Source organism: Gobius niger (assembly GCF_951799975.1).
Source record: "Gobius niger genome assembly, chromosome: 13".
Taxonomy (NCBI): domain Eukaryota; kingdom Metazoa; phylum Chordata; class Actinopteri; order Gobiiformes; family Gobiidae; genus Gobius; species Gobius niger.
Window position 1 is genome coordinate 19,576,627 of NC_136864.1, and position 17,128 is coordinate 19,593,754.

Sequence of the window (17,128 nt, forward strand, 5' to 3'; positions counted from 1 at the left end):
CATCACTGTGAAGGTAAATGATAGTGAGTAAAGTGAATTTGCCATTTACCATTCTGGGTCTTACTGTACTCTTACACTCTCTGTAGTACAGCCACAACCTTGGCATTGGGCACGTAAAAGCCAAGGCAAGCCATGAAAAATAGACGGCATGTGTTGAGCGTAGAGTTGCATTAAACAATCAGAACCTGAATCTCTCCAATTGTCAGATCATTACAGGGACAGAAGACCATTTGATCTTTTGATCTAGGGGCGACAGTGGTACAGATTGTAGAGAGGGTCGTCTCATGATCGGAAGGTCGGGGGTTCGAATCCCACCTCCTGAAAGTGCACATTGTCGTTCCCCCACATTGCCCCCAGTGTCTGCGTACATTGGTGCATGAATGAGAGTATGAATGGGTGAGTGGATCCTTGCTGTAAAGCGCTTTGAGTGCCTAATGTAGGTGGAAAAGCGCTATATAAGTTGAGACCATTTACCATTTACCATCTTGCATTCACCCACCCCCATTCAAAATAGTAGTTTTATGGTGAAGCATCACTTACCAGTTTCTACCCTTGACCGACTCCTACCACTAAAGAGGTAAAGAGATATTTGAGTGAGACACTGAATAGGTAAATTACAGCATAACTGTGCAGAATTATGGAAATAAGACTTACCCACTTGCCCACTTCCCGGGCAAGGCACTAAAGAGGCTAATTATAAAATATAATTAGCATGAGATTAGTTTTGTGGCAACAGTACTTTATGGTTGGTCAGAAATTCACACTCACCTGGATATTTGCGCGTTTGACAGAAACTAGCTTTGGTGCCATTATGGAGCACTGGAGCCACCAGCACTGTGTAAGCGGCTCCACAGGTCGCCCCAACAACATCACAGGACTTCTTTCCAGGATTGGCGTCACATTTAAGGGCAACCCCATTACCCGTTAACTCAACACTATGTCTGTAAACGGGAGCGCTCTGAGGCCTCCAGCTCACTCTTAAGCTCAGGGTGTTGTTGTCCAGTATAGTATAAAGCTTGACATGTGTTGGACAGCAGGGACCTATATAAAGTAGAAAGTGGTCAATATCGCTAAAACACAAAACTGAAAATGATTTTTAAGATTTGGTGATAAAAAACTAATCACATTATGTCATTCCCGTGCCATAAAACCAAAACAGTATGTCCATGCTATGGGAACCACTCACTTGATGAGAAGCCCTTATAGCTGCACTGTGATGTGTGCCCTGTGCTGCTGATGGCCTCCATGCTGACTGTGTAGTTCGTGCTACAGGTGATGCAGCCCATGAGGCAGTGATTCTCCATGGTGTGACATTTAGCCGCTCCTCGCTGCGATGTCAGACTGGTGACAAAAGAGCGCGCGCCGACTGCAGAAGACCAGCTCACATTAGTCATGGCCTGAGTCTCTTGTGTGACTGCAAAACTGTCCGGACAGCAAGGACCTGCACACAAGAAATGACGTGACTTAAAGAAATGACGTGACATAAAAGGAGCAGCCGTTTGATAGTTTTCTATTAGATACCTGTCTCCAGTGTTTTCTCATAACCAAGGAGACTTCTTTCTCCACTGGTTGACTTGGCGACTCCCGTGACCTTGAAAATTGTGCCACAGGGCAAGTTTGTCAGGTCACAAGTGCCATTACTGGATTCACACTTGTATGTCAGAGTATTTCCAGAGTCTCTGGCAGTGAAAGTGTACGTTGTGCCCGCTCTGTTGGGGGTGCTGAAGTGGACTCGGTATGTGGAGGAGTTCACTTGTGTAATATCATTGACCTCAGGGGCACATGGAGCTGGAACAAGAAGATTGAATTAATCTTACTTTTGTTGGATTTACACATGTTTTGGCACTTTGATCATTCTCTTTCATCATAATTTCTGTCTTTAATACCTGTCACTTGTGTTTGTGCCGGGCAGGTTTTGTTGCACCCACTTAATTCATTGCAAGGTGTTACCATAATTGAATATGTGGTGTCGCACTCCAAATCAGACAGTGCACAAAGGGGCTGTGTATCGTTACAGTGGATGGTGTCACTAGTCTCTTTTGCAGTGACCTGGTACAGCTCAGCTCCTCTGCCTTCTTTCCACTCGATCTCCACAGTCTCAGAGGAAACCAGCGTAATGTTGGGCGTCTCTGGACAACAAGGGACTGGAGGCAAAAGTACAGAATGTATTAACATTATTGCAGCATAATTCTTCAGGACATGTTTTGTATTATAAATTACTAAACTGGTATTTGTTTTGGCCAAAGGCATTTTTACAAACAATTATGTCATTAGTAATTAGAGTACAGCTATTTGGATGTTGTGTCCTACCGGTGGTGTAGTTGTACAGCTTGATCGTGGGGCTGCCGCCAACTTTGTTGTGGGGGATCACAAAGCTAAGGAAGGTGTAGCCACAAGGACACTCAAACATGCATGTGGTGCCGGTGGTGTTGCATATCTTCTCCTGGCGATCGTTCCATTTCACATAAGCCATGTAGTATTGCACCATTTCAACCTCGTCCCATACCACAGAACAGTTCCCCGGGCCATGCTCCTCTATTACAGTGTTATTTGGAGGACAGGGGTCTAGGAAAATTGTAGAGTAGTTTGCATGGTTAAACAGAATTTGAATTGTATTGTGTAGTTGTAATTGTATTCTTTGACTAACTTTATACCCACAGGTGAGGAATTGCGCTGATTTTGATGGTTCACTGGCTCCAGCGTCATTATAGGCGATCACAATGACTGTTTCATTCTGGCCACAAAACACCGGCTCAATGTAACAGAAACTGTAAAAAATGGGGTGGCATGTTTGGTTGTTTGAGGTTGTCACTGAGTAGTTCGCTGCTCCTGGTACTGCTAACCAGAACACTGCAGTACCAGATCGGCCGATGGAGTCAACCTGGACGCTGAGGATTTCAGGGGAAGCTGGACCTAAACACAGAGTAACATTAAAGGAGCAACATGGTTCTATGTTTGTGTTAGTGCTGTACAGTATGAGAAGAAAATGTACTGTACAGCTCTAATTTATGTGTCAACATTTGGATTGTATGCGTTACGTGTGATCTGGCTGAAGGTTTGGGCATCTCCAAGACGGCCCTCATCATCCACCGCTTGAACCTTAATGGTGTGGTTGTTTCCTGGGCTAAGATTGTCCAACTCCAGTATCGTTTGGCTGGTGTTTACATCGATGCGGTACATGGGGGTCTCTCCGATGATGACAAATGCGTACGCTACAGCATGGTCCACTGGCTCCCATGTACATACAATGGAGGTGCTGTTCGGAGATGAGGTGTTCAAGCTGGGTGCAACAATAACTGCACAAAGAAAAAATAAAATAATCAATCAGAAGTGTAATTGAAGTTGATGCTTCCTTAGTTTGAATCGAGATTGGCTTGTGGTGAGTAGACTAGAGACAATGATTATGTTACACTGAGATCTCCTGCGGGAATGGCGTCAACCTAGTTCTCATGCTATCACCTTTCATATTATCAGAACGCTACAGTAATAATGTATCCAGTTTCCACCCTGGTGTGTTTACCGCGCAGAGAAGAGACACAGTGACAAAAGGCAGTGGAACAAAAAGTCGCTGTAGCCGCCGGAGTGAGATACCTTTTGTCATCTGGGACATCTGACAACAGGCTGCCTCTCAAAGTGCGCACAGATTTTACCTTAAGTCCACCGTTCCTGATTTACAGCGTCCAGGCAAATTAAAGTGGTAGGAAAAGTTAATTTCTTTGACTTGAGGGTGTGATTTGTGTAACAGGCCTGGCTGTATGCAAGTGTGAAATTACAAGGTGCTGGTACCTGTTCTCCGGTCAACTGGATATGACGGCTGGCTCCGCCCCCCTGCGTTCACGGACATGATGCTGATTTCGTACTCGGTGTAAGGCTGGAGACCCTGAATGGTGCCTGGGGAGCTGCTCACCAGAGTCTCCGAGAAGAAAGTACCAGTTTTGGTCTCTGCCCTTATGATGTAGCCCGTCGCCCCAGGAACTTCTGGAAACTCCACTGTGATGCTTTCACTCGTCTTAGAATAGCTCTGGCCAATAGTGGGGATGTCAGGGGCTGGAAAAGAGGTTATTTTAGTGAACATTTCTTTTTCCACAATTACCATAACAGTACTGCAAGCAGAATGGTCCTTACTGGCCAATGGCTAAGTTTTTGTTTGAAGCAAAACATCCCAATACCAGAGTTGCACATGTAAATAAAGTTTAAGCTCTCTGCATGTAAGGAAAATCAAGATGTTGAGATCAGGATGTCTAGTGTGGCCTTACAGTAATACAATATCATATTAAAATATATAAAAATATTTGGTTACCAGAAACTCTCAATTCAACACTTTCTGCATTCATTGTGGGTTTCAGTATCAATAAGGGTCACAAAAGGTTCCCAATATGTATTATTGATCATATGTCTGTATTTGTATTGGGAGGAAGTCATAGAGAAGTTGGGCGGCTGTGACCGACCTGTTAAGGCGTCAGTTTCTGCACTGGCGATGACGGTCATCTGGTCGTCCATGGCCTCTACTTGCACTGTGTACTGTGTGTCTGGGGTGAGCGAGGTGATTGAGCCGATGATTGTGTTTTGACCATACTGAATGAAGACATGTCCTTGGGGGGAGTTCTTTGGCGTCGCCTTGAGCCCGTAGAACATGGCACCGGAAACCGGAGTCCACTGAACTGTCATTGATCTGGACGTGACCGTGAAAACTGACAGTGTCATATCTGTAAAATAGATAAAGCTTTTGGTGGAAATCACTTTAAATGCTCCAAAATTGTGTATGAGTAGTGGACAGAGTGCTGCAAAAGATGTATGTCCAGTCTTAATGATCAGCTCCTAGAGCTACTTAAACAGGAAAAGTTCTCATTTACAACAAAACATACATTTCTCACTGATTGTAAAGACATAACTAAGACAGGTTTTAAGGAATAATAAGTGCTGTAGATTTGTTACTTTGTAAATTTGTTACAAATGTCTCTCACCATTTTGAGCCAAACATATCTGAAACAAGAAACACACTCAGTTCAGTAAAGAATCATCGAATAATGTAGTTACAGACAGGAGACATCTACAGGAAATACATTTCCTGAGGCAAATTGTCCACAGGATCAGGTTCACTGAAAGTGACTGGCAGCAGGCTGCACATTACTGTCACTCATCACAGATTTCAGCTCTGGGCTGCGCTGGTATTTCTTTCAGGTCAGGATGAATATGTCTATTGAGGAAAATGTGAGCATGCCACATGTGATTTTATATATATCTTTTATAGTATGTTGATCTTTTTTGTCTATTTCTTTTTTTTACAATTCAAAACACTTTTACATTACAACTTTGCTTATATGAAAATGTACAAATTATTTCTTACCTTCATAAGAGTCACTACAAGTAAAAGTCGCAGAATCTTAAAGTGTGACGTCCCCATGTCTCTGCTTCACTGCCTTTAGGCGAGTTGTGATTTGCCAGCGTGTTCTGTAATAATGACTTAAGGGAAGCAACTCAGGCTTAAATTGAACTCTTTCCTTCTCTTTCTCTCTCCCTTTTCTGTCTTGAAGATAAACCAACAGGTGCTTTTTTGTTTGAGCAAATACCAAAGAGCCAAAGGCTGTAACTCCTCCCCCTCAGGCTTCATGCAGCTCATTCCAGAGATGATGATGAGATGAAGATCATTATTAAACTATTATTATTGTTGTTATTGTTAGATTTATTTTTATAATTAGCTGTATTTATACCACTCCACGCAGTAAATGTGTAATTATTTTACCTTTCATTTAATGTTTTCAAAAAAAGAAGCAGCTTCAGAGTAGAGAAATATGCAGAATCACCTTACACAGAATACAAAGGATGACCCATTTTGACATGGGAGTTACTGGCAAGACCTTTATGGCCTATTTAAGTTTTTGTCTACACACTATTTGATATCTCCTGAGTGGAGCACTATTGTTATCAAGAGCTAGATGAAACTATGAGAAATGAGTTGTCGTAAGGTCATCGAAGCTCCCAGTAAAGGAGAAATTACAAAATCACTTTCGTGGCCTAAAGTTAAGAGTCAAAGTGTTTTCGTAGTGTTTTTGAAATACTGACGTAGCATTTGAACTTTCAAAACTGAACTGAAAGCAACATTTGGAATATGACAGTAACTGCGTTACAATTGGACAAAAGCTCAATAAGTTTAGCTTTATCTTGCTGTAAAAGAGGCACATTAGGCTGTATGTTTTTTTTATATATACAGTGCCTCTCGAAAGTATTCATACACCTTGAACTTTTGCACATTTTGTCATGTTTACAACCCTAAACATAAAGATTTTATTTTGATTTTTTTTACTGAACATTCACACACAAGTAACAGACAACTGTGAAGTGAAAGCGAAATGATACATGATTCTGTTATTTTTCAAAAAATAGAAAACCGAAAAGTGGGGCTTGCATAAGTATTCATACAGCATGAATGAATACTTTGTGGAACCCCCTTTTGCTTCAATAACAGCAGCAAGTCTTGGGGTCTGATTCTACAGAAGCTCTGTAAAATAAGAAGGAGAATGTTTGTGAACAGCAGTTTTCAGATTATTCCACAGATTTTCAATAGGATTTAGGTCAGGACTTCGACTGGGCCATTCTAACACATTAATATGTTTTTATTGAACCATTCCATTGTAGATTTATCTTTGTGTTTAGGGTCATTGTCCTGCTGGAAGGTGAATCTCCGCCCCAGCCTCAGTTCTCTTGCTGACTCCAGCAGGTTTTCCTCCAAAATGTCTCTGTATTTGGCTCCATCCATGTTCCCAACTATTCTTACAATCTCCCCAGTCCCCGCTGAGGAAAAGCAGCCCCACAGCATGATGCTCCCCCCACCATATTTGACACTGGGGATGGTGCACTCAGGACCATGAGCAGTGTTAGGTTTGCTCCATACATAACGTTTTGCATTTGGGCCAAAAAGTTCAATTTTTGTCTCATCTGACCAAAGCTCCTTCTTCCACATGGAGCTGTGTCCTCCATATGACTCCTAGTAAACTTCAAACGGGATTTCTTATGGCCTCCTTTCAATAATGGCCTTCTTCTTCCACTCGTCCATGAAGGCCAGATTTGTGTAGAGTACGACTTATAGTTCCCATGTACAGATTCCCCCAGCTCAGCGGCAGGACTTCACAGCTCCTCCAGAGTTATCTTGGGGCACTTGGTTATATTTCTTACCAGTGCTCTCCTTGTTTGATCTAATATTTTAGATGGGCGACCGTGTCTTGGTAAGTTGGCAGTGGTGCTTTACTCTTTCCATTTCTGAATGATGGATTGAACAGTGCTCTGGGAGATGTTCAAATCTTGGGAAATCTTTGTGTAACTTAACGCTCCTTTAAACTTCTCCACAGCTTTATCCCTGACCTCTCCGGTGCTCCTTGGCCTTCATGATGCTGTTTAGTGACCAATACCCTCCGACCACAGCTCTGAGGGCCTAAAAGAACAGCTGAAATTATACTGAGAGTAGATTACACACAGGTGGCCTCTATTTAACCGTTAGGCCAAGGTGTGAACATTCTGGAGTCATTAGGAATGTTATAAAGGCAATTTAGTGCACTTAGAAAATGCTGTATGAATACTTATGCAAGCCCCACTTTTCACTTTTCTATTTTTTAAAAAAAATAACGGAATCATGTATCATTTTGCTTTCACTTCACAGTTGTCGGTTGCTTGTGTGTGAACGTTCAGTTAAAAAATCTAAATAAAATCTTTATGTTTAGGCTTGTAAACATGACAAAATGTGCAAAAGTTCAAGGTGTATGAATATTTTCGAGAGGCACTGTATTTCTATGTATATATATTTCTATATATATATCTCATATCCTTGTGCTTCTTCAGTGACCCAGCACACATGTCAGTTGTATGCACTGTTATGGTGGGTTGGGTGTGTTCCAAAGTTTTATACAAAGTCCTATTGTGCGGCCAAGACCAGGAGAAAAAGAAAAAAAAAGACTTCAGTTAATGCAAGTTGTCTTTTTTAAAGCTTCAAAAACACAAAACATTTGCCAAATTACAATTTTTTGTACAAAGTATAAATGTTTGATGATTAACACAATAAAATGTTGACAAATTATGATAATCCATATAGTATAGAAGGCAACATTTTTTCATTCCAAGCATCATTATTGTGATTGGAAGGTTTGAGGAAGGTTGATTGGAATCTTCTTATCTAAACTAATACAAAGTGTGTTCATGTTATGTGCATACATCAGCCTAATATAACTTTGAGCCTCATACAGCCACTCAGAGGTATGGCACAGAAGGAGACATTCACTCACGTTCATTCACGAGTTAAGCCGATATACCCGTAAATCAAAATTAAGGTAAATGTAAATGCCATGCTTTATAGATCAAAGTGATAGACATTTAATGCTCAATAAATGTGTTATTTGTGGAGAAAAAGATTTTTGTTTGTTCTGGACTTTGTGCTCATTGGACAGTGGGAGAAAATGTATTGTGACTGAAACAGGCCTATGGGTCGAATCACCCCACTGGGAGGCAGGAACTCTAAACTCTAAATCCAATCTTTCCAACCCCAATTCTCCTTTTATGTTCATATCAGATTGAGTGGTGTATTTGATTTGCATCCCTAGAACCTCACTTCAAATATCTACAGATTTATGAAACATAGTTGTTGTGTTTTTAAGGCGGTGGTTGTCAAACTGTGGTATGTATCACTTGGGGTAATTGGGCTTTTTCAAGTGGTCAGGCTCATCTGCAGTTTTAGATTGTATTCATTTTACTTAGAGATGCTTTCATTCATGCTTTAGTAATGTTTTCAAATATTTACATATTTATTAAATGTTTGTTTTAGACCCTCATGATTTGATTGTGATCTAGGCCTGGTGGTTCTTGAAAGGTTATACATGTGTAAGAACAACTGCTTTACTGCATACATTGCAATTTTTTAAGCAAACAGGACCCTGTTACCTCTGTCACTACAGACTGTGAAAACGTACTTTGTATTTATCACTTCAGGCGGGGATGAATGAAAAAGGACCCAATAACTCTGTATCCTCTTTTTAACGGTCTATGGTATCGACTCATGAACGTAATAACCTGTTCCAGCCATTTTCACTGCTCTATTGCACTATGTGGTCTGTCCAGATTCATCTGCTGCTCACACTTAATGCACCTGCACATCTGTGAATACATTCAGGCTGTTGTTCTGTGTCAAAGTGTTGTCTATCATATTTTATTTTACTTTATGCATGCCCTTGTAGTTTTAAAGTTTTTTATATTTTATTATAGTTTATTATTTATCTAAAATAGACTGTATACGTTTTATGTTTCATGTTGCATGATTGAACCGGAAAAACAATCTTATTTTGTGAACCTGTTCACTAACAATGGCGATTCTGATTCTGTTTCCACAGTTGTTTGTGTAAGTTGTCTTCTGTGCACTGCGTAGAGATTGAGCCTGAAAGATCAGCAGATGAGATTTTGATGCATATTGTTGAAGACTGAGATGAGCCGTGTTCAGGAATGCCATATAGACACGCTTACTGTCCCGATACCGCCGCAGAACAAACAGAGAAACCAGATATCACAAAACAAAAATGCAAAACAAGGAACAGTGCCACGAGCCACCCAACAGAAACTCGGTAAGAGGACACCAGCCGCCACAGGCCAGCGATGGTCACAGGACGCATCAGATGAGCGTTTAGCCATAAGGATAAAAGCTGATACACTGTAACAGTGGGGCTAAAGCAAAACAGGGGTATTATCCTGAATTGTAAAGTGACACCAAAATGATCCAATTGCATTTGATTTTTAACTGTATCTTTTTTCTTGGTGGCCCCTGCTCTGTGTGGGACATGTAAACTTAAGTGAACAGAGGAAGTTTACGTTATTTAGATCAGATAACAGGACCATATAAAGTCATTAGGGTACTGTAAGATGAAAGTAAGAAATGAAAATGTCATTATCATAGTCATAGAATTCACATGTGGTGAATGTAATTTATACACTTGGGAACAAATTAGGCTTAGCCAATAGCTATTAGATTTATCTTAATTTTTTTGGTTTACATAAAAGTATTCCTTGAAATGGAGTGCAATGACAAAAGTTATTTTTTAGCATCTTTATACTGTAATAGTTTGCTGTTACATTTTAGGTTCTCTGTTATAGAGCATGGTGCTTTCTGCCTCTGTACAACCTTCTCTGAAGTTTAGCTTTAGCCAAATCAGCTGAAAGACTTTTTGCCATGCGGTCAGTCGTCTTCTTCATGCTGCGTGCCACCTCTATAGCCTGGTCAAGAGAGCGGTTGATATCTTCTTCCTAATTGTCATGAGATGAAAATGTATTCTGTTTTACATATAAATACCTTAACTTTATGTCATTTAAACTTAATAGCACCTTGCTTCCACCATGGCTGCTTATTCTTCCTCCTAATCTTGAGGGTGCAGACAGAGGAGACAGAGCGTGCTGAAAGAAGACATTGCTGGGCAGGAGGGCACTGTCTGATTGAGTAGATCTCTTCCGGCTGTAGGCTGTATGTTGTAGTGGATACTCCCTCAACTTGTAACTGTCAAAATGTGTCACAGTTAATTACATGATCATTCAAGCAGAATAGAATGAGAAGTAGCAAAAGCAGTCGAGTGTTGCTTAAAGCCACACTTCGGGAACATTCCAGGTCATATGTTACTGTATGTAGGCGCATTGACTTGCCTCGTGTACTAAATGTGCAGTAAATGTCTAAGAGCAACTGAAGTCTTTTTAAGTTATTATTATAAACTTTATTAACAAATGCAAACATGCCAGGGTCAGTAATGCTCCTAATGCTCAGCTAGACTTTTTGTTGTTGTTTCAAAATAGGTTTCCCCATTTGGAAGAAGACAAAATGTATAAAGGTAAAGCAAAGCAACAACATCACCATGAAGACAAATTGGTGTTGTCTAGGCCTGTCACAATAACAAATTTGAAGTTCGATATATTGAGGCCGGAATGTATCGCGATAAACGACATTATTGACTCTAACAATACTAGATACTGTCGACTCTTAGGCATATTAATGACAGTAAACGTTAGTTCTAAAAGTGCATAATCATATCCTAAAATACCACACAAGCTGCAATAAACATGAAATATAATGTAACTCAATTTGCTTCAGTTGGAAATCAAAGTTTTACAAAGAAAAAACTGGGGGGGAAATGCTACTAAATGTACAGGCAATAAATATCGAGCCCAAAATATATCGTCTATCTGTTTTTTATTGGACGATAAGTCGATATAGCAATTTTCCTGACAGCCCTAGTGTTGCCCCAGCTACCGGTACTTATAAGCCAGGTTCTCAGGTCTGAATACGCTCATAGTAAAGGCTTCCTATTCCCCTGTATGTTTCACCATAATTAAATGAATGTTTGTATTTGATGCCATTTATTGGATGAAGTGTTACGCAGTGTTACCCTGACCTCGCTGGCAGGCTGCTGGAGGAACCATAGTTGACCTGGAGAAGTGGTTTTTGGACCGGTGTAGAGTAAAGTGGAGACCATCGTCCTGTGAAGGCTGGCAGTCATCGAAAAAATACACAGTTAAGCAGTGCAGTAACAGCAACTTTTGTCGTTTTCTAGTTGTTTAGAGCTGTTTTGAAATAAAAGGCATTGGTTTTCCCACCTCTGCTTGATAGGGGGGCTCCTGGTGAGTGAAGCCCTGAATCAAGATACACAAAATGACTGCCTTTTCTGCCCTCTATTGGTGAATAATCAAACTGCATGTCTGAGGCTGTTGTGTCTTCGTTGTCTGTTGCTGTAATTATACACAGATGTTTAAAAACTAATGTTTAAATGTGGTTATATGAAAGAGGCCTGGTTTACTGAACCTTTGCTTTTGCTTGGATTTATGTCTGTGGAGATCCAGTCAAACTTTACAGGGCTTGGGGTGGTGCTGCTTACGCACGGTCCGATGGTGGGTGACTTCATTGTGCTGTGAAAAAACAATTGTCACATAAAGAAAGAAAGAAAAAAATGTTTGTATATTATTAGTGCAAGCAGATGTCACCTGGTTGTAGCTGGCCTTGATTTGGTTTTAGCTACACGTTCACGCCTGTGTTTTGCGCTGAGGTAGTCCAGCTGCTCCGCGAGGTACGGCAGCTGAGTGAGGCCTTCTTCCATGTCTTTCTTTAGTCGGGACACCTCCGACTGCAAGGCTAGAATTGCTTCACTATCCATTCAGACGCAAAGCAGAAATGAGTGAAATATGTCCTGTAGTGTCGTGTGTGTGTGTGTGTGTGTGTGTGTGTGTAGTGAAATGCACTGTCGCTCACTTGTTGCAGGAACAGGAATATGTTGGACTGCCTCGTGTGCACATTTTGCTCAGGATTGGTTCAGACCTGTGGCGGTGCTTGGTACCTGCAAATGTCAGTTTTCTTATTGATTTACTTTGGCTTCAGAAAACGTAATAGAATAATACTCTAATAAGCTACTAATAATGGAGGCAGTACGTTTCTGTATTGTGGGGAGTGAATGGAATTTACCACAGACCTAAACCTGCATGAATGTTCAAAATGGAGTGGGTCTGTAGTTGGAAACTGAATAATTCCATCACAATAAATTATTTGTTTTGTTGTTTGTTTTCCTCATTCTTTTTCCACTTTTTTTCATTCCTCTTAATGGCGCATTATTGTAGTAGGGTAATGTCTATCAACAGAAAACACTTAATATGAAAAGTAGCCACTCTACACAAGTATTTTATTACCTTGCACTGTGACTATTGCCTCTTTACTTGTGCTTTCGACCCACTGCTGAACAGGATGTGTTGCACAGGGAGGTTCTAGCCGAACAGAGTGCTGGGTCCTCTGTGCTCTGGCCAGAGTGACTGGCTCAATCGTTGTCTGGAGGTTGGAACATGAACCCTCACTCGCTGAGCTGCTTAAAGGGCCATGGTGAGAGTGGAAACTAAAAATGAACAAATTTAGTGTTAGAGAAGCGACTACGCACGTTAGAGTTGACTTGTGACTCTTTTTTTTTTTACCTTTCATTTAGATTGTGTTGAAATGATCCAGAGGCAGACTGATTCAGGTAAGAACTTCCAAATCCACTGTCAGTCTCTAGACTCACATTTCTCTGTACCATATATAGTGACAAAGTCAGCCTCATGAGCATTACCATGACATACTGGGCTGAGAGGTGCTGACCTGGGACGCTGAGGTGCTGAGAGGTGGTTTGGGAACATTGTCAGAGTCCTGAGAAGCTTCAGAGGCGTCCACAGATACACTTAAACAACTACGTGGCGGTCTCTCATGTGAGCTGCGAAATAGAACAAACGTATAATCTAACATCAGGACAACACATTTCACACATTTCTTAGACTATTAATAAAAGCATAAGCAATCAAGTTTATTCAAATCCACCAACCTGTAAGTGGGTGATAGGCTTTCAACAGGGATGTCATTGGTGTCACTGAAGTAAGCTAAGATGTTGCTGTACCCAGTCGCCTCGTTCAGAACTGATTCTTCATCTTGTGTTTTATCGTCCTCGGTCGATGGAGTCAAACAGCCTTTCTGAAATGTTTCGGAGAACCTAAAGCCAAGGAAACAGAAAAACCTGCAGCCACAGTCTCACAGTGTGGAGGAACCTAACACCCGCGGTACTGAAACACTATATGGTCAGGAAGACTGAGCACATGCCCCATTATATAAACAACACAGGCAAGACAAATAACATCTGTGCATTGGATTTTGGATAGTGAAAAAATATCCACAATCTGTATTTTGAATGATGAGAAGCAATACCTCAAATCACCACTGCAGTTTTCAGTCTTTGTGGAAAGCTCAGTAATGATGAGTTCATCGCTCTGCTCCACTTGATCATTCACACCACCTGCACAAGCTCCTGTCGCATCTAGTTTCCCCTCTTTGTGGCCCTCTATGGAAAAAGATGTGCTCTGATCCTGAAACACGAGCTGCAGTCAGTTACGCACAAACATTTAAGCATTTACCATTTGAAATAAAGAAAGGAAAATCCACTCTGTTCTGTGCAGAAGTTGTTTGCAAGTTTTTTTTCTCGGGATGTTTGAATAAATACACTAGGGGCACACTGCCATCTAGTGTTTATATTTACACTCTCTAAATTGTAACTTCAAATACTAGTGGGCTACCTTATGCTGTGACAATGGAGGTGAATGTGTGGACATGCGAAACACATTTGGCTGGACAAGCACGTTGAATGGCAGCGGAGTGGATGAAAACTGTGGAGATGACACCTGCTCACAGACATTCTTGTCAATCATCTCCTTTATGTCTTCAAGAAACATCCCTAATCTGAAAATGCCTCCTTCCACGAGCCTAACCAAGTGAATCATGCATAAAAAAAATAAGCAGACATACAAACAGGATTGTAAAGTGCACATGGTACAGTTGAATCGCGAACTTTACCTGTCAGGGTCGAAAGTACCAATGTTTCTGCAAATGCCCATGTAATTCTGCATCTCCAAAGCTCTATGCTCTTCTTTCTTACTCATGTACTTCCGTTCCAGTTGGTCCTGAGCCTCCATCAAACTCCTCAACATCTGAATAAAGCAAATTTCAACAATAAGCCAAGCATCCCCCCCGCCCCCCGGTTTAAAAACTGTCCTTACCATTTGCTGATCCTCTACTTTTATCGATCTGTTGCTTACATTGAGTTGAAATTCTTCCACCTTTACACAAAAGCAAGTTGAAATATGTGATGTCACATTTAGACCCAAAGAAATTAGATACAATGCACTAAAACTTAACATTTTGCATGAACTGGGTGATAATGGTAGAAAGTTCAGTCGTCATTATTTCTCCATCGCTGGGTTCAAAATCAGGCTTCAGTGAAGACTCCGTGTCTGTGCTGGTGTTTGTTGGTGGAATATCTGTTAGTATTTTGTTTTCCATTGTGTCTGAAATGTAAACAATGGTTATAATAAGTATGTTTGAGCAGCCATAGCAAGATTCATGTTCTTTTTGTGCAAATAATGCTAATGGTGAAATCTGAATCCTGGAGTCGCTCAGGAAACCAGCAGAACTGGACTAATACAAGTCCAGACCTGCCATTGAAGCAGAAGACACACAAATAGACCGACCTAATGGATGAGCTAAAGACACTTCTGCCAAGTAGTTCTGGCTTTCTTCAAAACAACGTTGCACTTCAAAGGCGGGCTGTAAACATAAAAATAATCAGTATTTCCTTGCTTCAATATAGTTTTTCCACAAGAAAACTTACATTAGTCCCCAATCTCATCTGATCAATGAGATTCTCAGCTTCAGCATATTTAGCTAGAAGCGTGTCATACTTAGCCTAAAGTGAAGATCAAACATTAATTCAAATCAAATGCAATGACACCAACAACCAAAATAAAATAACATATCTACCTGTAGGTGTTGTTCAAGTGCTGGTGATGGCAGTTTGTCCTGAGCCATGAAGCCACATGGACTCTCTGTGCTTCCTCCTGAATCCTCCAGGACTCTGCTCAGCACATCTAACATCTCAGGGGATGAGTGGGTTCTGTGGACGGTGCTTGGAGCCTGTTGGGCAGGATTGGATGATTCTTTTGGCGTTCTAGGGAACTTTACTTTGGGGGCTACTTTGGAGAAATCAGGCAGTGGATAATGGACTTGGCCTTGACCATACTTTATCTCATTGAAAGATCTTGCACGCAGAAGTGGGACTCTCTGATCTTTGTGTTCCTCTTCAGCCTCATCTGACACAGAGTCACTTATATTTTGACGTTCAAGGCGATCACTGGCTGAATGTGATGTACTGCTCTCAGAAGGAGATGGTGTACCTTTGTTGTAGTTATTTTTTGCTTCTACTAAACTTGCAATCACATATTTGCTTTTCTGCTCTGTATAACTACCATGCCTAGTTTCACAAATAGATATTAAACCATTGTAAGGATGAGGTGGGCTGCTGTGCATTGAAGCTCTGCTAAAAACAGTATCATCCACACTTTCTAATAATGACACCTCTGGAAGTGTCTCAGCTTCGATCAGACGTCCCAAACGTAGCAGATCATCTTTAGAGAGAAACTGCGGCTGGTTAAAAGCCGCTTTTCCTGAAACTTGATTTGACATGGGCGAATCATTGTCTCGTTCAGTGGCGGCAGCTTGTTCTTCCATACGCTCGAATGCTTTCGTGGTGGATTTGATTGGAGCTGGCTGTTTATTGCTAACTTCGTTAATCAGTTCACTGAGGTGAGGAAAATCTGGAGCGTCAGAACTCGTTTGCCTTCCATCTGAGGGAGCAGCCTGGTTAAAGTAGGGGCTTCCGAGGTCCCCATCGTACGGCAGCTCCTCGTGCTCCTCGTCACTGGTGTTCTGCCCTGGATCATCGTTATGCAGATTTTGGGAGGGACTGTCCTGCACTGCTGTGTTTGGTCTTTGGACAGACACGCACACGACACTGCTTTTGCTGTTTCGCTCACATCTTTCACTGTGGTTGTTGATATCAGACTCTGAAGAGCTGACATTATCTGAAAATTCTCCACATCCTGTAATTAAAAAAACAAAAAGACAAAAAAAAACACTTAGACTGGTTTTATTTGTCTCTACACAAAAGTAGCTGTATATGACACATTGCCTGTTACACAGTCTGGTGGGATTGGATTAGTTTTACATTTTTATCAGTAGCGAGGGTTGCACAATATATCACCAAATTATTGGAAGCATAAGCATAAGGTGACGCAATATTCATATCAATATTGCAAAAGGTCTTCCATCTGGCTGAGATTTACACATTATTTGCTCACAGCCTTAAGTAATAATGCATGCACTATTTTACTAATGTGTAAGTTAAATATAACATATCTGTGTTGAAATAAAATATTGCAATATTGGCGCTTTCTCAAGATTCAAGTTATATAGGGTCATATTTTGCTTCTCTACTGGCTCTATACAAATAAAATAATAATAATAATAACAATAATCTCGTACCTGATAGATGTATGCTGGCTTCTGATGGAGCGGATTCTGCCTGTGAGATGTGAAATGCCAGAGAACTCTCAAGATCACTGAAATGGAGACTCTCATCTTCACTAAGGTCAACAATGATGCTTTGCTGAATACGCTTTTCCCACAACACTACATGTTTATCTTCTCTTTGGATATCTTCATCCAAACCTCCAGAGTCTCCCTCCATCAGAATGTTTGTGTGACTGCTGTCTCACAAGC

General features: G+C 41.0%; 2 protein-coding genes across 2 annotated transcripts in view; both read right to left on the minus strand.

The window, feature by feature from the left end:
• fndc7a (fibronectin type III domain containing 7a) overlaps positions 1–5,468 on the minus strand; it is a 5,964-nt gene extending 496 nt beyond the window's left edge. Inside the window, exons 1-13 of the mRNA XM_079568773.1 lie at positions 5,348–5,468; positions 4,965–4,983; positions 4,449–4,706; positions 3,787–4,047; positions 3,039–3,296; positions 2,659–2,913; positions 2,311–2,565; positions 1,887–2,144; positions 1,522–1,788; positions 1,187–1,441; positions 769–1,041; positions 655–690; positions 541–569 (exon numbers count right to left, since the gene is read on the minus strand). Of these exons, the coding sequence (XP_079424899.1) occupies positions 547–569; positions 655–690; positions 769–1,041; positions 1,187–1,441; positions 1,522–1,788; positions 1,887–2,144; positions 2,311–2,565; positions 2,659–2,913; positions 3,039–3,296; positions 3,787–4,047; positions 4,449–4,706; positions 4,965–4,983; positions 5,348–5,404 (2,475 nt within the window). The 5' untranslated portion in view covers positions 5,405–5,468 and the 3' untranslated portion in view covers positions 541–546. The remainder of the gene's footprint in view (positions 1–540; positions 570–654; positions 691–768; positions 1,042–1,186; positions 1,442–1,521; positions 1,789–1,886; positions 2,145–2,310; positions 2,566–2,658; positions 2,914–3,038; positions 3,297–3,786; positions 4,048–4,448; positions 4,707–4,964; positions 4,984–5,347) is intronic.
• A 4,651-nt stretch (positions 5,469–10,119) lies between these two features.
• On the minus strand, positions 10,120–17,096 carry aknad1 (AKNA domain containing 1; the record flags this gene model as incomplete). The annotated part of the gene is made up of 19 exons (XM_079568775.1): positions 10,120–10,275; positions 10,354–10,522; positions 11,409–11,502; positions 12,038–12,156; positions 12,260–12,344; positions 12,691–12,890; positions 12,967–13,058; positions 13,130–13,241; positions 13,350–13,514; positions 13,727–13,884; positions 14,092–14,278; positions 14,369–14,502; positions 14,572–14,631; positions 14,711–14,859; positions 15,043–15,118; positions 15,183–15,257; positions 15,332–15,660; positions 15,847–16,449; positions 16,892–17,096. 19 exons carry the CDS (start codon positions 17,094–17,096, stop codon positions 10,120–10,122), a joined length of 3,168 nt encoding a protein of 1,055 aa, XP_079424901.1.
• Positions 17,097–17,128: the final 32 nt, after the last annotated feature.